The sequence below is a fragment of the Xenopus laevis genome, chromosome 2S (assembly GCF_017654675.1).
Source record: "Xenopus laevis strain J_2021 chromosome 2S, Xenopus_laevis_v10.1, whole genome shotgun sequence".
NCBI classification, from domain to species: domain Eukaryota; kingdom Metazoa; phylum Chordata; class Amphibia; order Anura; family Pipidae; genus Xenopus; species Xenopus laevis.
The window spans coordinates 763,774-786,232 of record NC_054374.1 but is presented as its reverse complement, the minus strand read 5'-3'; the positions used below and the strand labels follow the sequence as shown (position 1 = coordinate 786,232).

At 36.0% G+C, this 22,459-nt stretch overlaps 1 protein-coding gene across 1 annotated transcript in view; it reads right to left on the bottom strand.

Moving 5' to 3' along the window:
- Positions 1–2,035: 2,035 nt before the first annotated feature.
- Positions 2,036–22,459, bottom strand: part of il1rapl1.S (interleukin 1 receptor accessory protein like 1 S homeolog) — a 707,139-nt gene continuing 686,715 nt past the window's right edge. The window contains exons 9-11 of the mRNA XM_041583301.1: positions 7,958–8,101; positions 4,630–4,797; positions 2,036–3,686 (exon numbers count right to left, since the gene is read on the bottom strand). Of these exons, the coding sequence (XP_041439235.1) occupies positions 2,965–3,686; positions 4,630–4,797; positions 7,958–8,101 (1,034 nt within the window). The 3' untranslated portion in view covers positions 2,036–2,964. The remainder of the gene's footprint in view (positions 3,687–4,629; positions 4,798–7,957; positions 8,102–22,459) is intronic.

The following is a 22,459-nucleotide window of genomic DNA, read 5'->3' as shown; positions in this document are numbered from 1 at the left end:
ATGAAAATCCTAATGCATTTTGCAAGAGGGAATGTTAGCAAGTGAATACAAGGAGCAGAGCTTCTCTAGGGATTTTATGTCTTGCAGTCTTTTAACAGCACTTTCTCACTTGCAATGCAGTTCATTGTTTTCTTCCTTCTTCTCATTTTCCACACCAGTTGTCAAAGGTCGACTTTCAGTCTCATAATATGAACCAAAACCTGTGAGCATTGTCTGAAAGAATTGTGATTGTGATAAATAAAAACTGAGAGCACCCTAGGTTTTTATACATAAAGACACTATAACAATTATATGTTCACTGTACTGATCACAAGAAAGATAACTTTAGTATATATTATAATGTATAGTAATAGAACTTCTTTTTGTTACGTTAATGGCAATTATTTTTAAACCTACTCTTACAATATGAATTCTCTGTTCTTTTGAGTCAATCAAATAAAGCTATATTGCTATTATAATTTTGTGATATATCAATTATGAGCTAAGTAGTGCAGAGTGATTGGGAAGAGTTTATTTTAAAGGACAAGGAAAGTAATTATAATCACTTACCTGATACCCCAGACTGGTGCTTTTGTTGCTGAAAATGTCACAATCTCTGGGCACGTTTTCATTAGCGTAACTTCCAGGGGGTGCAATTGCACCCAGCCTGCACCCCCCACAAGAGTTGTGTCTCATCACAGGCAAATCTGTGCAGAAGTTTGAGCGCTCGTTCGTCAAAAGAAAACTGGGTGCGGTTCCAGAGAGGAGGGAGGTCAGGTGCAGACACTGCACATAGGCCTGTTCAGAAGTATTTACACTTTTCTACATGTACCATGGAGCCATCTTCTTCCTTCTTCAGTGGCCCTGGGCCAGTGCATATGCAGTAGAGTGATGATTCTTCCCTTTGCTGTGCAAGCACTCTTAATGTGGAGAAGGAAGATGCTGAGAAAATGAGAACATGATGCTCTACAAATGTTCCAATGGGACAGTGCAGTTTTTAGCTAACAGGAGAACCGGCCTGATGTATCAGCTAAGTAATTATGATCACTGGGGGGGGGGGCAAAATTTTTTTCTTCTCCTTTACAGAGAACAATTGTACTCCTCTCTGTTGGAAACTGCACTTTGAGCATTCTATTTTAATCAATACAATAGACAATGCAATGCAATAAACATTCTTCCTTCTTCATTCTTAAAATTCTTTAATGAACCAACATGAAAATATAAGTAATACATTAAATAGAACTGTATTCTTGATAACTACTTGTGGTAGCATTAAAAAATGGTTGGGGTCCAGAAATACAGATGTATCATGATCACCCACAATTCTTTGTTGACCATGTGATCACATGTGCATATTCATGGAAACACTGAAGACTTTCAAACAACTCCTCAATTTTTAGAGATTGCATAGTACTTTGATAATCTGTAGCCTGCATCCACTATGGAGAAATGACCACTGTTTTGATTAGCCATACAGTAACTTATTGATTCTGCAGGTTTTTTTCCCCATGGAAACCAAGTTCTAGCGATGAATCACTTTTTTTGAAATTTACTGACACTGTAAGTACGCATGGTTTATTTCATAGAAACCAAGTTTTAGCAAGAAATCAAAAAATGAACAATTGGTGCAGGTGGTAAAAATAATGTATTTATATATATATTTCATTTTTTTCAGTTATATTATATGTGTTTTATATATATATCTATATATAAATTTTATTTTATCTGTGTTGCCAACTTTCCAGATACCTGATACAAACATTCAGCACCTCACAATCATACAAACATATCTTAAAAATAAACATATTTATTTATTTATTTATTTAATAAAAGGAGTTTAACATTTTAGGGCTGAGAACTTTGTATAAACAAGAAATCTATTGGAAAGGCCTATGCATGTTGGAGTTAAACATCTTTTCCCCTCCATTTTCCTCCTGAGTTCTTATTTGAATTGCCTCGAAGCTAAAAGAAGGTGTCCTCCTTGATAAAATTAAAATCAATAAGGCAAACACAATTTTCAAAGTTTTACAGGAGTCTGAGATAGTGCATGATTTTCCTCATTCTAGAATTCCAACATACAAAAATATCCTCAACAATGCATATAGATTTAGTTTGGCTGAATAGAGAACTGTATAATATTAAGTGAAGTTTTAAAATAGAGAAAAAATGACATTAAAGTTTTATGCCCTTCCCACCCCTAAACAAAAAGAAAAACACTCTTAAAACAGACATCAAGCCATGAGAGCAAAAAAGTCAAAAAGTGGATAAAACCTTTACTTTTCCAGTAAAATTGCTTTCTAGGAACTAGGTTACTGCAAAGCAATAAATACAAACCAGGGATCTTGTTGTTTGACAAACATTTAAGTAAGTTAAAAGTTAGACAATCAGACCATCTTGAAGTGCTACGGAGCATGCTGCCATCAGACAGGTGGGCAACAAAAATGAAACTGAGCTCTGCTTTGCTAGGTTATTCTGAAAGAAAACCAAATGAAAATAGGAGTTCTTGCAATCTTGCATACTTTGCTCTTCAGGCATCAATAATTCAGATTACCAGATAAATCAACAAAAATGAATGGTGCTCCTTATTGGGTCACAATGGTTTGTTCAAGCATTCCAAACTTTGGAGAGAAAAAAATAGAAATAAAATAAAAAAAAAAAATCTATACTTAAAGCAAAATGGAAACAAGTTTCCTAGCTACACATCAGTCTGTTCATTAAAAAAATGTAACTAGACAAAATTCATTGACATATAAAACAAAGTCAAAATGTAATGGCAATAGACATGGGTAAAACAGGAAGACACTGATGCTACAAATAAATTGCAAAAAATATGTACAAGACCCTGTTTTTCCTCAAAAATTGTTAACGATTGTAATGCATGTTTAACAGCAGCAGTCAAGGATGAAGTTCCAGGCACCAGACTGCATTTTTCACTTCTATTTGCAAGGGGAGGAGGGGGGGGCTCTTGTGCCCCTACCATTCCTGTCACCAGATAACACTGGAAATACTGGTTTCCCTTGGCAAAAGTGGCAAAATAGCACTGTTTATATGGGCCTCATTTTCATGCTGCTCCCTGTTTGATTTTGTCTGTGGCCGTTGTCCATTAATAAGTGTCATCATAGGTATGTTGCAGTAGTTATGCTGATTACCTATTGAGGTAAGAGGCAGGGTGCCAGTAGGAGGTACATCATATTCATAGCTTCTATAATAGTGTTTCTGTCTCATCTGTGTATGGTACGTATTATTAAAAGTGGAGCGGATGTCAGGATGGGCCGTAGCTAATGCAGTAGAGGTGGCAGCAGCCATTGACATTGCAGAGACCGTCTGCAGTTCCCCAAAAGGACCCTGCTCACTGACATCTAGAACCTGCTCGTGTGTGATGGGTTCTATTTTTTTAAAAGGCATTTCATATTGTAAACGTTTCCAGAATATGGAATTTAACTTGTTGCAACTTGGCCCGTGCCATTTGATCACAGTTAGTAGTTTTATGGTATGTTTTAGAGTTTCCACCTCTTGATAATTCATAATTCCACGCAATTCACTGCACTCAATTAGGATCACTTTGATTTCTCCCGTGATGAGCATATTCCGGAGCCTGGTCTCTAGTTCAAATATACTCCAACCCCGTCTGACAACGTAAGTGGGAGTCATGACAATAATAAGCCGTTTGCTTTGATCCACACATCTTGCCACATCTTCAATGTATGCTATAAAGTTAACAGAAAAAAATATCATAATTTTAATGGCGATGTTACAATAAACAACTGTATGATCGAGTGATGAATAAACAGTTCACAATGTGTTCAGTTTTGCAGAAATATAGTCTGTGTTATTGTTGTAAAAAATGTTTAGACAGAAAATTTTGAAATAAAACAATTTCCAATATTACTGTACATCAACTTTATGAAGTCCTGCAGCACAAAAACTGAAAGAGAAATTATTTTCTCTCTTTATCGCATCATCACTAAATAGATTGTTGACATGTTTGGGCCTTTTCGGGTTGATTCATACACATTCTGTTCCAAAACTGGACTAGATAGATGTAGCATGTCTGTATGTGTATTATATTACTTATATTTAAAGGGTGCGGTATCCATTGGCTTCTAAATTTAATTGTATGGGCCATGTGTCCATTGCTGTGGTTAAAAGACATTCTAGGAGCAGCTGTAGGTTAGGGGATTCACCAGCTTTTTCTCTCTGGGGCACTAAAAAGTTACAACAAAACATAAATATAGAAAATAAATATATATAATATAGAAAATGAATATAGAAAATGAATATGGAAAATACAACAAAAAAATTAAAAAAGAACTACAGTATAAGTAGCATGTATCAATTATTTTTAAATAGGCATTATTAACAGCACATAATACGTCTATGTATGTTTGAATTTACTTCTATAGCTTAGATTAGCCATGATGCCTCTCTCTTAAATACTTGTTTATAAACTCTACCCAAGCCAAAGTAGAATCAACCAGTTAGAATTTGGACTCACAGCATGAGGTTGTTGGTTGTAGTCAGGGAAATATATTAGGTTGAGAAACTGAAAACTAAATTGTTAAATATTTATTTAAAAAAAAAACTTTATATTGGTGTTAGTTCCCCTTTGAGTGATCCATGAACAAGCCTGTGGATAATATATTTACTTACTTCCTGTGGGGATTAAATCTCTGTCAGGTATGAACAACTTGTACCCATAGTGTTTTTCAAGCATATCAGGCAGAATTTCCAGGGCAAACCTCTCTTCTTCGCCCGTTTCTTGGTTCCAGTGGTCAGGATCCACTTTTGTGTATGATAAGTATGCATCAAAATCTTTATCTGTAAAATGGTGGACAGTTAGCCTTCATAATTACAAATACATCTTCTTGAGGTGGAACGTGGCAACGAGAAACAAATTGATTCAATTCTAACAAATAGGAATGTGTAGTTGCTAATCTTTCTTCAAAATCAATGGACCATTCTTGTTTCTTTATGGTTGGAAAAAAGGAAATTGAGTTATTGTTATAACTTTATTGTGTTTTCAATTGAACTCTACTTACCTTAGTTTTACCCCACTTTAGAAGTAATTATCCTTCAGATTGCTCTAAGTATTTAAACCAGCAAACCCATTATATAATGGTTAGATAAAAGATTGTTGGATAAATAATGAAATAGTTGAATTGTATGGTGTTCCTCAGAGGTAAACATTCATTTTCTACTGCTAGATGAAACATACTGCTAACCATGTTATACCAGGATGCTAATAACTATTGTACAGCACTTTGTCTATTTATGCAGAAACTATGAGCCTGAATTAAGTCCCTCATCATTTTCTTGAAAGGTCAATAAAACCAAGTGCACTGGAACTAATTCAGTGGAATAAGAGGTCACATGTTGGTTTTTGTGTTGTTGTTGTGAAGAAAGTACAGCTAAATCAATAACTGGACTAATGAAATATTAACCTTCCTTTTGCTCCCCGGAGAGGATTATGGACCAACTATGCAGAATATCAATTGCTTATCAAAGAAACCTTATTGAATATTTCACCAAACACAGACATGAGTTCTGCATTCAGCCAGCGAGGAAATCTGTACTGTTTTCCTCTTCCTAATTTCTGTCCTAGCAAAAAATAGAGAAGATAATGGGTAATAAATAAAGTGTCCTTTTGATTTGGAGCGAACGAAACATTCATATTTTTTGGGACACAGTCCAACAGAATATTCAGCTCGGCTAGAATATAGATTGAATAGGTTTTTCGATTTCGGTACAATACTGTTAGTGCAGCAAATCTATTTGGTACATTATGTCCAGAAGGTTTCATTTTTATTTTTGCTTCATATATATTGTAAAGCACAACAAAATGAAAAAAAAAGTCTTATAAGCAAACAGTTTTCCAAAGTTCTCAGATTTATGCTCCAGATATCAGGGTTTTAGATTAAAAGTATATATTCGGATTATGTATAAACTACAATGATTATAGAACAGGACACTGCCACAGAACAGCTGTGTTAGACTCTACACTTCAAGGTTAGAGGCCTTTCTACTAATTAGGGTTGTAGAATGTTTACACAGAACAGGGAATACATCTGTTGCCTCAAAGTCACAAGTATTCTTAGTGCAAGGTTGAGAAAGATACTTATAGACTCACAAACACACTCACTGCACAGATACCATTCTGGATGTACTTATTTGGACTATACTTGGGTCAGGAAGGACGATGATTGGATGTCACTGGATCAGCCCATGAGGGAAGAAATGGTTAAATGGTTGTATGTAATATTACTGAAATGTCCCCCAATGTCCTCACGAGCTTTCAGATTGTGTGAGCTATTGTTTAATACTCTGTATTGTAATACTCTGTATTAATGTATATCTCAAATAAAGCTGTCTGGTTAATTTCCTGAGAGAGTCTGTTTGGTTCAAGTCAGGCCCAGGGGGAACTTTGGGGCCAGGCTCAATTTAAGTAAGTATTTATTCAAATCCATGAAGGACTTACTCATTGTGAGTGAGAATCTTATATCCCTGGAGGACTATAGGAGGATACTTCCGACATATGTAATCCAACTTTAGAAAACTCATGTAAAACCAAATGATCTCCACTATACCGCCATTTTGTGAAATCCACCAGTTTTATGGGCGCAACATAAATAAAATAAAGAAGAGCAAATCTATATAAAAGGGGTCTTTTTCCAAACCCCAGGGCACAAGTACAAAAGAACTAAGGTTCACACGAGTCATAATTCCTGGGGGGGGGGGTGGCCAGTGACTAGAAACAGTGCTTCTCTTTGTGGCCCGGGGTTCTATTCTAGTGTCAAGCACCATCTTCTCCATAACCCTCGGAGTTGATGTACAGCTTGTGTGCAGTAGAGTAAGAGCCACATTGATCTGTTAAAAGAAAATGTTTTGCTGTACTTGGTGTGGTGCACCTACCCAGGGCAACAGCAATGATCACAAGGAAATAAACATGGTGCTCAGTGTTCATTGAAGAGGAGAATCAGCCCAGCATCTGAGGTGAGTCATTATAATCACTGGTCGGTGCCTTAACATATCGCAAATTATCAACTCTCCCCCCCATGATTATGCCTTTCAATTAAGATCAAGATGGTGCATTTTACTTCAATAATTACTAAAGGGGTAGCATAAAAGATGACAGAAAAGTTACCTGCCATGGCAAGACCAAGGATCTTCAATTTATCTCTTTCACTATTTTTTTGCAACTCCTTTAGTACCACCTCTGCATTTTTTCTATTTCAATTTCTTCTGCTCTCTTTCCATCATTTTTCACTCTGTTATTGTCACCCTGCCTCATTTATTCTCTCTTGAATGTGTTGTTTATTTACAGTATCTTCCCCCCTCTTCCTTTTATTCTTTCTTCAATTGACTTCATTTTGTATTATTCTCTCATGTTTTCATTTAATTCTATTGCTCTAATTCTTTTATTTGAACTAGTTTCATCTTTTTGTTTCCATGTTTTTAATTGGGGAGCATAACAGGAAAAGATCACAAAGTGCTGTTAATTGTTTAGTACCTTTAAGGACATACAAATAAGACAGAAATATTGTTGGCATGTTAATTGAAAAAGGGAATGCATTATCTCCATTGGGGGTAACATAACACATTAGAAAGCATTTTGGTTGCTTTTATTTGTAAGTAGAATTTTCTCCCAGGATATTGCTAATTTGAAAAAAAAAAAATCGAATTTGTCATTTAATTGTTTTGCTGCTGATTATTTAAAATTAAAATATTCTCCTGCTGATTGTGAAAATTAAACTCAAGTAAAAGGAAGAGGTCAAGTTTTACATAATTTTTGACCTTATGATTAAACATTAAATATTTATTACCGAGTCATTTTTCTACATGGTTTTAACCCCTTTATAGCAATAGCTGAAATAACAATTTACCAACTCAGGTAGGTGCTTAATCAGATGACCAGTAAGCGTGTTCTCGGCCAGCTAAGATAATCAATAAAAAAAACAAAGGTGTTCTGCAAATGTCTTACCTTCATCCAGTTCTTCAACTCCAAAGTGATTTCTATAGAAAAGCATCAGTTCAATCTTATAACATTTGTAGACGGTGACCAGACAAACAAGCAGTAGAAGAATAGCACCGAGGCCTCCAGCAAGCTCAACTGTGTACATAAGCTCTGCAATAGAAGAAATGTTTTCAATGTAACTTATGTTGTTTCCTGCTTTCTGAATGCACATGGTGAACCCTAACCCTAAAATGCCATTATTGCTTTTATATGCTTTTTTAAAGTGACTTTATGTTTGTTCAGCATTTATTATTATTATAATTATTATGCTAGTATGTTTTAACAGGCATAAATAGCACATGTTACATTCAAAAAATATAATGAAATTAGTTGCTCCAAAACGTAGTTCTAACCATGGATACAACCAGGTAGAATCAAATGTAATCAATGCTCCCTTATGCCTCTGGCCACGGATGAATCAAAAGGCTTTTGTACAAAACTGGAACAGATAACCCATTATTAATCTTATTATTATTTGAATCCTGGCTGGTGCTTTGTGCCCAAGTTACAGTGGAATTCTGGGGAAAAACTGCATTGTGGTTAAAAAACATGGCAATTTGTTTTTGAATCTTGCAGTTTGCACAATCCTTTACATTCATAAAAGAGCCTTATTGTTTCCAGGCACAAATACAAACTTTGCTATTTATTAAAGTATCCCCTAAATATCATTTTCTTGACTGACACTACTCCCAGATGACAATGTGCCAGTAGTACCTTAGAAGACAGTCACTTTATTCCTATACCAGATGAATTCATTGCTTGAAACAGAATGTCTTAAAGATAAAGTTTCAATTGTTTTGCTCAGCAACCACTGCACGACAACCTATAGTGACACTAGTTCAATGTTCACACTGACAGTTTTGTTATTGCCTTGATTATTGTTCACTTTTCAAACACCAGTCAATCAAGGACTGGACCAAAATACTAAAAACTTTAGTAGTAAGATGCTCCAAATGTTGGCTTTGTCACAGTAAAACTGGGATTTCTTTAAAATGATGACAACCAATAAAATTGTTTCAATTAGTTATGCAAAATACTCTAAAACATAACTAAATGAGTATCTGATATAAATATATGATAGAAAAACCTTAAATAATAATACTGTTCTAAGTGACAAATCTTTATAGTATTTTTTCCTGTAACTTAACTCCATAATTAAGGGGCAGATTTATCAAAGATTGAGGTGAATTTTTGAATGAAAAAAATTCAAGTTTTGAGCTATTTTTTGTGTACTTCAACTAGGGAATAGTCTAAATTCAATTTGAATTTGAAAAATATTCAAAAATCCGGATATTGAAATTTATCATGTACTGTCTCTTTAAAAATACGAATTTGACCATTCATCATCTAAAACCTGCCAAATTGCTGTTTTAGTCTATGGGGGACATCCTACAACCTATTTGGAGTCAATTGGTGGACTTTGAAAAATCTAAGTTTTTTTGGGAAAAACTTTGAATCAAATTCGATTGAATGCACTTTTCCTTTGATTTGTACATTTTGTTTTTGCCCGAATACGGACCTATTCAGTCGAAAACAGACCTTTACGACCCAAAAAAACGTTGACTTAATTTTGCTTGGTCTTTTTGAATTCAAATTTCAAAGTTTTCTCAATTCAAAATCCGACCCTTGATAAATATGCCCCCTAAATAACCCCAATTGGAATGTTTTGCCATCGTATTAATGCAGTTTAGGTGTAATCAAGTACAAGGGACTGTTGTACCTAACAAAATGATATAATTCCAAAAAGATACAATAATGTACTTAAACTAGTCTCTATGGAGTTGGTGTTTTTGTAATTCTGATCTTTCTGAATAAGAAATTACATGTGTAGGAGTAGAAAAATTGGAAATGCAGATGAACCTCAGTTGGGATAACTGAGGATTATAATTGGACATAGCCCACTGATTGGTACACAAGGTCATTGAATGGTACATGGTATGGGCATTTTTATTGTTCTCTTCTTTATGCCAACAGCACAAACCATCAGAAGAGCACTAAGTTAAGATGAGCTGTGACATAAAAGAATTTTTAAAGATTTGCTTAAACACATTTAAAAAATAATAATAATAAATAAATATATATATGTATAACTATATATATATATAAAATCCTTTTTATATAAAAAATCTTTACACAAGTCATATTTCAGTAATCACAGAAACAATACCATACGTATACAAAGATGTTGTGCCTTTTTTCTTTTATTTGTCTAAGGAAACTCTTGATGACAGCAATTCGCACGGATCTCTGGAGCCAACTCAATGCAGGTCTAATGCATAACTGACTATACTCACATATGTTCCAACTGGACAGCAACTGTTGCTAAAACCAGATGTTCAATAGCAACTGAAGTTTCAGATTTGCCATTCAACTTATTTCACAATATAAAACCAAATTGTGAATTACGGGGGAATGATTAAATCCAATTACAAAGATTAATTGGCTTGATTGTTCCTCAATGTTTTTCACTTCAACAACGTTTCTTTTATAAAGTAAATCAGTAGATTCTTCAGTGTGATAATCATTAATCCTATAAAAATATTACATACATTTGTTGGGTTTTTGAGTTTTAAAAACAAAACAACACCAATAATAATTGCTTTCTTTGTCTTAAAAGGTCTTAAATGCCTGAAGAAATAAATCCCCCCCCCCCCAGCATCAGAGCTTGAAATGCTAAGATCTTCCTACGACTTGAGTATAATGAAGATATATTATACAGGTGGCCTATAATGCACTCTACGATTCATCTTTTCTTTTTTTCAGTCATGTTTAGTGATGAGCAAATTTGTCCTATTTCACTTCGCCGGACAATTTGCGAAACACTGTTTTTGGACTCCGGCGCACGTTTCACGAATTTGCGCCTGTCGAATAAATTGGCCCATCGCTATGTTTTGAGTTTAATTCTGCATGTTCTTCAAATAAACACAATATTTCAGTGCTGGCGCTCATTGTATGTATCAGCACAGATCTATATGATGGATGAAGGACATTGTTAATGAGTACAATGCCCAAGGATAGGTAATCCAAAGAAACCCATCCATATCTATCTGTCTGACAAGAGCAATCTAGTCCGTGATGTCACTTAGAAAATGATGACAATGAGCAGTAAGCCATCACTGTCTTTTATTGTTTCTGTTATTGTCTAACGGCCACCGATTACAGGAAACATATACTAGACAACACTTTTGTAGCCGGCATTGCTATGACTCATTTTACTGTGCAATAAATTACTCTTGAAAGGAAAGTGTATTGAAGAAATAAGCCTTAAATCAAACTTTCTGTTGCAATAAATGGAAAACACTGTCCTTGTGAGTTGTAAACACCTTTTCAATTATTACGGTAGATATATTGGCTAAAATCAGCAACGTTAAAACTATGAATTTCGAAGGGATTTTGCAGAAAATATTTAATAGTACAGAATTTTACTTAAGAATGCCTGCCATATTTTATCTGTGTGGTTATCTTCACTCTGTGGTTTTAAGTACCAGCCTTGGTCAGGGCCTGCTGAATATCTAATTTTGGAGACCTGACCAAATACAGGTATGGGATCTGTAATCCGGAGACCCATTATTCATAAAGTTACAAATTACGGAAAGGCTGCCTCCCATAGACTCCAATAATTACACAGCAAGTCCAGTTGTTTTAGAATAATCACACATGGTGAATCCTTGAGAATTCAGTTCAATATTTTGCTTCTTATATAAACTTTCTTGGCTGCAGGGAAATTTTTCAAAAGTGTGAGGCTGATCATAGACGCACAGACACAGTCTTTTTTTTGTATGATTTTCGGACCATCTATGGATTTAGAATGATCATCTCAACAATTCTTGTACCATGGTGATCATTTATTTAGTCAATTGGACAGGTTAGAAAATTTCTATTGGGTATTGAAAATATCTTTGCATGTATTGCGTGTATCTGCCAATATCCATGGGTGACACTATAACAAATAACTACTACTATAGTTTATATAAACAAGCTGCCTTTCAAGCACAGGATACACAGTAGATAACCGATAAGTACTACTATAGTTTATATCAACAAGCTGCTGTGTAGCCCTGGGGGCAGCCATTCAAGCACAGGATACACAGTAGATAACAGATAAGTACTACTATAGTTTATATAAACAGGCTGCTGTGTAGCCATGGGGGCAGCCATTCAAGCACAGGATACACAGTAGATAACAGATAAGTACTACTATAGTTTATATAAACAAGCTGCTGTGTAACCATGGGGGCAGCCATTCAAGCACAGGATACACAGTAGATAACAGATAAGTACTACTATAGTTTATATAAACAAGCTGCTGTGTAGCCATGGGGGCAGTCATTCAAGCACAGGATACACAGTAGATAACAGATAAGTACTACTATAGTTTATATAAACAAGCTGCTGTGTAGCCATGGGGCAGCCATTCAAGCACAGGATACACAGTAGATAACAGATAAGTACTACTATAGTTTATATAAACAAGCTGCTGTGTAGCCAATGGGGGCAGCCATTCAAGCACAGGATACACAGTAGATAACAGATAAGTACTACCATAGTTTATATAAACAAGCTGCTGTGTAGCCATGGGGCAGCCATTCAAGCACAGGATACACAGTAGAGAACAGATAAGTACTACTATAGTTTATATAAACAAGCGGCTGTGTAGCCATGGGGCTGGCAGCCATTCAAGCACAGGATACACAGTAGATAACAGATAAGTACTACTATAGTTTATATAAACAAGCTGCTGCTGTGTAGCCATGGGGACAGCCATTCAAGCACAGGATACACAGTAGAGAACAGATAAGTACTACTATAGTTTATATAAACAAGCTGCTGTGTAGCCATGGGGCTGGCAGCCATTCAAGCACAGGATACACAGTAGATAACAGATAAGTACTACTATAGTTTATATAAACAAGCTGCTGTGTAGCCATGGGGGCAGACATTCAAGCACAGGCTACACAGTAGATAACAGATAAGTACTACTATAGTTTATATAAACAAGCTGCTGTGTAGCCATGGGGGCAGCCATTCAAGCACAGGATACACAGTAGATAACAGATAAGTACTACTATAGTTTATATAAACAAGCTGCTGTGTAGCCATGGGGGCAGCCATTCAAGCACAGGATACACAGTAGATAACAGATATGCTCTGAAGAATCTCATTGTAAACTACAGAGTTTATCTGTTATCTGCTATGTATCCAGTGCAGCAGAACATCACATTATATTGTCATTACTTTGCAACATTTTTAGATTTTGGTGTTACTGTTCCTTTAATAATCTGACCTTCTAGCTTCAGGAGAAATCTTCACAATATCAAAGAAAATTATTTTATCAAGAGGAAGGTGTAAAATAACCTCCTACCACATTGGCCATTGCCAAAAAGTCCAGTGTCTCTACCCCATTACCCCCCGGCTATTTCTGTACATACACAAGTTATGATGAAGTATCATGTACCTGGGATGAACACGCTACACTTCTAAGACCTATGGCTGGATAGAAAATAGTGTTTCTAGCTTGAAAGTATGTGAGCATTTTATAAAATAATACAGACAACAAAAATGTGAATGCGCTTGTTTATTCCAAACAGTTTATCATTGTGTAGAGAGGCACATCTGTTTGACTAGAGACTTGAAATGAATTTACTAATACGTTTCTCTGTGAAAAGCGGCAGCTCTTGTGCCTGCTGTTATGGAATGAGCAAAACATGTTCATGTACAATATTCTTGATTTAAGTCTTACTGTACCTGATTAAAAAACAAAATGCAAAATACTTTCACTATGTTTCACTATTTACTGCACTGGGAAGCTACATAATTAATGGCTAACACAATGGAATTTGCAGCTCTGAGAAATGAGACCCTTTTAATAGAAGGATATATATTTAGTTAAGACTCTGGCAGAGAAAAAAACCGATAGATTGAATTTAATTCTGCATTGAGAAGATGTTCCTTATCATATGCACATTTTGACTTTGCCTGGGACTTGTATTAGCATTTTATTAAATAGTTTCACTAACTTACAAAAGGAAACAGTGACATTTTCTATTTCTTTTTCTCAGGATGAGTAATTCAAATCTCTGAGGTTTAGCATAAATGAGAGGTTTAAAAAAAAAGAAAGTATATTATGTACAATAAAATAAAGAAAAGTACTTATAATCCATTGCAGATCATTTTTCATCCCCAACGGCACAACTGCTACAGCACTAAGTGGTGCAAGAGTTTTCCTATTAGTGCTCATTTACCAAGCACCCCCGGAAATGGTGCCCTTTGTACCAAGTATAAATACCCTACACCAGGGTGTAAAAGTCTTGTGTGGAGCCACAGCATCCCCTAAGGCCGGTGATAACGAATTCGTTGAGGGTTGTGTCTTCTGACTTGCAAGCCTTGTTTGTCATTTTATTGAATTTTGCAATCTGCATTTATCTGCATTTACACTTACTGTGTATACAAATAATTGATGTTATCTGTCCATTTAACCAACTTTTTGAAATTGAATTTTCTAGAATGGTGACCTGCTAAAAGATTGTAAGGATAGTGTAATAAGATTCATGTATGTTAAGTGCATAGCAACTCAATATAGTATTATCTGTTAACAGAATGCTTGGGACTTGGAGCTTTACGTAAAACGGATATTTCCATAATTTGGATCTTCATATCTTAAGTCTACTTGAAAATCGTGTAAACATAAATTAAACCCAATAGGCAGGTTCTGCTCCCAATAAGGATTAGTTATATTTTAGCTTGGATCAAGTACAAGATACTGTTTTAGTATTACAGGGAAAAAATTGGATTATGTGGATAAAATGGAGTCTATTGGAGATGATGGTTCTGTAATTTGGAGCTTTCTGGATGACGGGTTTCCAGATAATGGATCCCAAACCTGTACCTTTAATTTGCCACATTGTGCTGGAACAGAACATGTATAAAACCTTGCTGCTGTTTAAAAACTTTTTAAATGGAAACATATTTTATGTCACAACATGTATCTGATGTACATCCTTGGAAACATGATTTATTACTGATGGCGAGTTGTATGCTTATGTCATAGAGTTTATACTTTTTATACCACAGATATATATCAGATGAGTTTGTAAAAAGACAAATATTCATCATGTTTAAGTAAAAACTCTCTAGTTAATCCAGAGGAAAGAATGATCTAAAGCTTTTCTCAAATTAGACTCTTCTAGAAGGAACTTATAACTCAAACAGGCAGACAGCACTTCTGGAATGTGGTTTATTTGGGTTGCTGCTGTTAGACACCTAACGCGTTTTAGGAATGTATCCCTTAGCCTATGACTGCCTGAATTTTCGCGGGCGTTTTGCGAATTTATTCGCTGGCGGCGAATTGCTCAAATTCGCCGCAAATTTGCGCCTGGCAAATAAATTCGCCCATCACTGCTGCCTGTTTGAGTTATATGTACTTACAGTGGGGACACTGTCGACTGAGCACCTGGACGAAGGGAGGATCGGTGAGCTGAATCGGTCTTTTTTTGTGTTTTATCTTCTAGAAGGAACCATTGTATTGCTTGTAAGGTTAATGACACACTAAACTGTAAGTGCACAGACAAGCAGAACATCTTTGTGTACATGGAGCAGATTTCATCACCTAAATGAATTACCTTAATTAAATGTGTGTGCACAGACCAACACTATGCCTTTCAGTGCACTTACAGTAAGGAATAAATGGGAAACCAGCCACATGGATCTGCTTTTTCTCCACCTCATTTTTCTCATTCGCCTAAAGGAGAAAATGATTCTCTTCACTGTTGATACAGGACAATAACTTGCTGCTCCATTCTGGGGTCAACTGCCAGTGTTTGCTATAGAAACGTTCTGTGTCCACAACTTCCCCTCGGTCCTTGTCCATCATGCATTTTCCAAAGTTATTCCCATTCAGACAGAGGTCTAGTTTATTAAGGGTATAGTCAGACACACACTTGATGCCACATATATCTTTTCTTGCCTAAACAATATGCACTCCATCTGATTTTAAAGGGATTCAAAATGAATCAGTTAATAGTGCTGCTCCAGCAGAATTCTGCACTGAAATCCATTTCTCAAAAGAGCAAACAGATTTTTTTATAATCAATTTTGAAATCTGACATGGGGCTAGACATATTGTCAATTTCCCAGCTGTCCCAAGTCATGTGACTTGTGCTCTGATAAACTTCAATCACTCTTTACTGCTGTACTGCAAGTTGGAGGGATATCACCCCCTCCCTTTTCCCCCCCAGCAGCCAAACAAAAGAACAATGGGAAGGTAACCAGATAGCAGCTCCCTAACACAAGATAACAGCTGCCTGGTAGATCTAAGAACAACCCTCAATAGTAAAATCCAGGTCCCACTGAGACACATTCAGTTACATTGAGAAGGAAAAACAGCAGCCTGCCAGAAAGCATTTCTCCCCTAAAGTGCAGGCACAAGTCACATGACCAGGGGCAGCTGGGAAATTTACAAAATGTCTAGCCCCATATCAGATTTCAAAATTGAATATAAAAAAATCTGTTTGCTCTTTTGAGAAATGGATTTCAGTGCAGAATTCTGCTGGAGTAGCACTATTAACTGATGCGTTTTGAAAAAAAACATGTTTTCCGATGACAGGATCCCTTTAAATTAATCAGTAACAGTAAGGAATAGTGATGAGTGCAATTTTTTTGCCACTTTTCATCACAAAAACTACGGCCATAGACTCCAATGGGAGAAAAAATTACACACATCAGAAAAAAATTGTCTCGTAAATTTTTGGCTAAGCCCATCACTAGTAAGGAACTACTGTAAGGCATTTAACGGCTAATTAAAAAGTGATGTTTTTTCACTTGGTGGTATTTACAAATAACATTAGTATACAGCCTAAAATAGTGAACATTGTAGGCTGTACACTAATGTTATTTGTAAATACCACCAAGTGAAAAGATTTGAGTAGTGATGGGCGAATTTATTCGCCAGGCGCGAATTTCGAATTTGCATGATTCGCCACCAGTGAATAAATTTGCGAAAAAAAATTGTCGCCGGCGTTGAAAAAAAAACTGCATCAAAAACGAGACGCCAGCGCCGTTTCGCTAATTTTTCGCCATTTCGCGGGAAATGCGCAAATTTTTCGGCAAAGCGAAACTGCGCAAATTCGCCCATCACTAGATTTGAGCAAATATACAGTCTGTATCACTTTCTTCCTGGCTGACTAGTGAAGCACCATTAGCTTGCCGCCATCTCTGTAAACAATCACACACAAGTTTCATTAAAATTGCAATTTGTATATAAATTTGACATGCATTGGATTTGTTATGGACAGGGCCATATAAATCAGCAGAGGAATTAATCAACATTGTGCAGATTGAAGCAGCTTGATTTGCAGGCACAGCCATAACAGTGTCCATAAACCAGCGCAGATTGATATTCTGATCTTTGAAGAGAAAAATGTTATGTGCTTAAATGAACTTAATTGACTTAGCAGAGCAAACACAGCAGACAATGATTTCCTATCTACTACAGAGGACTATGAAGAACAGCTGACAAACGGAGCATGAGAACACACACAGAGCTATTTATTCTATAATATTTAGCCAGGGGCCATTCTGAGTCTCTTGCTGCAGCTCCCCCTCGCTCCCCAGCGGTTACTGATGTTGCACAGGAGCAAGTCCAGCGGGGGTCGCATCTCTAGTTCAGAGAAGGCAATTGTGCTTTGGGCTGAATTTCCTGTTTAATTACCGACAATTCTACTCTTAGGGAGTTATTTATCCAAAACCAAAAATGTTAGGTTTTTTTACCTATAAAATCCAAATTTTTGGTGAGATTTATCAAGATTTTATTGGTCCGAATCTAAAAATACTCCATTTAAGACCTGCTGAGGTTGTATATATACTGTAAGTCAAATTTGAAAGTTTCTGTGATCTGCACTGGAATTAGCCACAAAATCCAACTATATTGGGCTCTTTGGGCAAAAAACAGAAACATTTGTACTTTTCGGGAAAAAAGTGAAAAAAACTAGCGATTCAGGAAATTTTTTTTAAAAAAAAACGTACAATTCAGATTTTCAATCAATTTTTTTTTTCAAGTTTTTACCCGATCTGAAAAAATCATGCTTTTGAAATAATAAATAAGATCCAATCCTGGATTCTAGTTTGCTCTGACTTTTTTATTTTAAATACTCACTGTATTCAGCAATATGTTATAAATTTGCTCCAAAGTCAGGTTCCTTTAGAAGTTACTACTACTTTATGTGACTCACTTTTATGTTATCTCAATTTATTAAGGGCAATAATGAATGATAACATATCTTGTCTTTATCTTGTGTTTCGTGTGTATATTGCTTATACTTTGATACTTTTGAAATTCAATTTCTAAACAGGACTATCTAGCAATATGTAGTAGACCAGAATACAAGTAATAAATAAAAAGAACTGCGTAAATAAGAAAACAAAATCATTATGAAATGCAATATTCTTTAGTAAGCAGTTATTGCACTGCTTAATTGCAACTGTGTGTGGTACATTTTTAAAAGCCTACTTAAAAGTGCTATAAGTTTGGTGTGCAAAAACTGCAATTTTTTTTAGTAAGAAGTTTTATTACAAACACTTGGCCTGCAAGACAATCAGTAGATTGTGGAAAATATCTGAGGCTGTAAGATACCATAGACAGTCACTATTTTCTGTGATGGTCCAATTATGAGCACTGGAAACAATATCAAGCCATCTCAAATTTCTGTGCAACTGCATCTGATTTGCATCAAGCAATCGCATGGGGTTTTGATGCATTAGTTGCCATTGTGTCTGACGCTATTACCTGAATGATACAATGGTGCGGAAATGATGCCTTATGGGAAAAAAACATAGCAATTTGCAATATTGTACTTTGCACACTGCAATATGTAAGTAACTTAAAAGAGTAGAATTTTACAGTTGGAATGAAATTTCCTTAAATGATGCATTAAAAATTGACCCCCATTCTGTTTCTCATCAAGCTCTACCAAGTCACTGTGCAAACTTGTATGATACTGGTTCTGCTTCAGCTCAAGTCAAGCAAGAGTACTTGTTAAACTCCATTTTACCTGGTGGGTAAAAATAATGCTTGATGCCATATCAATGTGGATCAAGTGGGAAGAAAGACAAAAATATCTGTATTTTTTTCCTACATGGTTCACAATGAATATAATGGGGCAACCAGGGCTTCTATGACATTAAGGGGCCTATTTATTAAACCTCACATTTTTCTGGTTGAATTTTTAAAGGGGGGGAGATGCTCAAATTTGTAGAGGGAAAAAAAACTTGACTTTTTCGACATTTTATTATACAGTTATGGGACCTGTTATCCAGAATGCTCTGGACTTTCCAGATAAAGGATCTTTCCATTATTTGGATCTTCGTACCTCAAGTCTACTAGAAAATCACCTACACATTAAATAAACCCAATAAACAGTTTTGCTTATAATAATTTATAATAAGGATAAATTATATCTTAGTTTCGATCAGGTACAAAGTACTGTTTTATTATTATAGAGAAAAAGGATTATTGTAAAGACAAAAAATTTTGATTATTCGATTATAGTGGATTCTATGGGAGACAGCCTTTCCGCAAATTCAGAGCTTTCTGGATAATGGGTTTCTGGATAAAGGATCCCATACCTGTACACCAAAGCCGCTAAAAATCCAAATCCGAAAATATTCCAGCTAAAACCTGTCCAAGTCATGAAAAAGCAAGTCAAGTCAATGGCAGTTGGTCATTTTTATAATTGGAACATGTTTTTTGCCTTCATGATTGTTGAGAGTCTCAGGCTGTTTCTGAATAATTTGAGTTTTTACACAATAAGAAAAAGTCAAATTGTTGCTCAATTTTGTTGAGTCTTTTCCCGCAAGGACAATTTTTGATCCAAATTACAAGTTACTAAATTAAGCTAGATCGTGGTTGGGAGTAAGGTTGAATTTTTATTATTAATATAATGGAAAAAAATTGAGTTTTAATAAATAGCCCCCTAAGTCATTTGACTTTTAGCTTAATGTTGCAATATGGTCACTGGTCTACTTTGTGGCATCTGATATCCTTATATCATAGAGCAGGGGCGTCTTATTCCCTGTACATGATCTTCACTTGCAGTCCATATGAGCTAAAAGTAGTGGCAGTGTTAATTAGGGATGGGTGAATTTTTTCGCCTTGTTTCGCCAAAAATATGACGCCCCTAGACTTGTATGGCGTTGTGAGTCAAAATAAAAAAAATTTTGACGCCCATAGACTTTAATGGGTGTCAGCAACATTTCGCCGGCAACGAATTTTGGGCGAAACAAAATGGGTCAAATTCGCCCATCCCTAGTGCTAATTACATAGTAACATAGTAAGTTGGGTTGAAAAAAAGACACGTCCATCAAGTTCAACCTATTAAGTCCATATATAACCTGCCTAACTGCCAGTTGATCCAGAGGAAGATGAAAACCCATCTGAAATCTCTCCCATTTGCCTCAGAGGTCAAATTGGAGAGACTCCAATTTGACCAAAAATGGCAATGGGACCAGTCCCTGGATCAACATGGCTGTAATCAACTACATAATTAACTTCCAAATGTAAACTAGGGAAGGGAACAGATTTGCAAGTATTTACGCACTGGTGGGACATCAGCTTCTGTTTTGTTTGTATTCTGTGCTACAGGCTATAAAGGTTTAATGCTTAAGAGATTCACTTTATACTTGTTGCAAAGCTCAAAATGATCCTTTCACAGAATAATCCTAAAATGAAAGCACTCAGCGAAATCAAATGAAAACAGCTGTTAGCTGACATATATCGTATTTACAAAAATAGCCGTCAAGAGCTCCTTTTATGTTCTGAGTTTTATGTTCAGAGCAGTCACTTAGCCCCAGTGGATTTACAATAGTCCTCTGGCACAATTAATGCTTCCAAGTAAAATAAAACAAGTTTAATTCCAACCACAGATTTAGATTCGTTCCTAACACATTGCGGCAATTTCAGCAAGATTTGCCAAAACGGTTGTGACCAGTAGTTACATTGTTTTCCTTCTCAGTAAACCTGTCTCCAGCACAATGGTAACAGCATAGTGTCTCCAGCACAGTGGTAACAAGCAAACCCAATGAAGTGCATTTGTCCTGTTCAGTAATAAATATATTATTTTTCACTATACAACTTTAATGAGCTGGTGCTCTTCTAGGCCCTACTGTATCTCTGATCGGCTCCTGGCTTCAGACTGTAAGAAATGTTGCTTTTAAGGTAAAGTGCAATATATTTCCCATAATTAAATGCTGGCACATAAGGATTCACAGAACACGCCGCCGGCAATGGAAACAATGCATTTTGGAGCTCTGTAATGGTTCATGATGCAACATTATTTTGCACTGATATTATATCTTAAATGTCAGAATAAGCAACGTTACGTGTTTAAATGTCTTGGTTTAGATGTTTTAATAATTACAGAAAAGGTGGCTAACACCCAAGAATATCAATTTATTAAAGCCCCTCTCCTCCAGGTCAACTTGTGCCACTAAATGCTGTGGCCTGTCTTGCATAATGACATAACATTTAAAGCTAATTATCACTATTCATCAAATACAGGCATAAGATCCGTTATCTGGAAAGCTCTGAATTACAGAAAGACCTTCTCACATGGGGCAGATTCACTTCTTGGTGATTTTTCACCAGCATCCGCTTCGCACACCTCGCACCACTTTGTCAGGTGCAAATTCGCAACCACTGCGACAATTCACTGATATACGAAGTTATGTCCTGGGCACCAAACACTGGTGACTTTTCGCTAGTGTTCAGTGATGGGTGAATTTATTCAACAGGTGCAAATTCATGGTGAATTACCGCATTTTGCCAGTGGAAAATAAACTAGTCAAAGTTTTTTGACGCCAGTGACAATTCCGGGACAAATAAATGAACGCCCATTGTCGGAATTGACGCCGGCATCAAAATTAGCATTCGGCAGTGTGAGCATTTCAAATCGAAGATGCGGTAGCGTTCGTTCAATTGCCCCTGATGAAGTACATAGTGTATATGAAACGCGTTGGGCTTTGTTTTACACAATAAAGTGAAATTAATCTATTTTAACTAATAACAGTCTGGCTGATTCACAATATTCAGTTTGTGATTTTAAAACACCAAGAATGCCTGGAGACCGGAACCATTTTGGAACTGGGACAAACGAGGAGAAAACGCCATTCGGGAAGACAAAACCTCGCAACGCCTAATTATGAACTACAAATAAGATCAGCAGCAAAGGACCGGTGAACCAAAGATTGTCATGAGATGCGATTTGATATCCGCAATCTTGTAAGTATATTCCGAGTGCAGGCTGATCTTTACTGTACTTCACCATATATACAGTAGCTCTTGTCTAACAGTTAAAATCCAGCGGAGGATCCCTTGTCTATGTTTTCCCCACACGAGAGCAAATTAGCCGAATGTGAGAGGTTTCAATAGATCGCTCCGTCTTTTGTATTTTGGGGGCAGATTCACTAACTTCGAGTAAA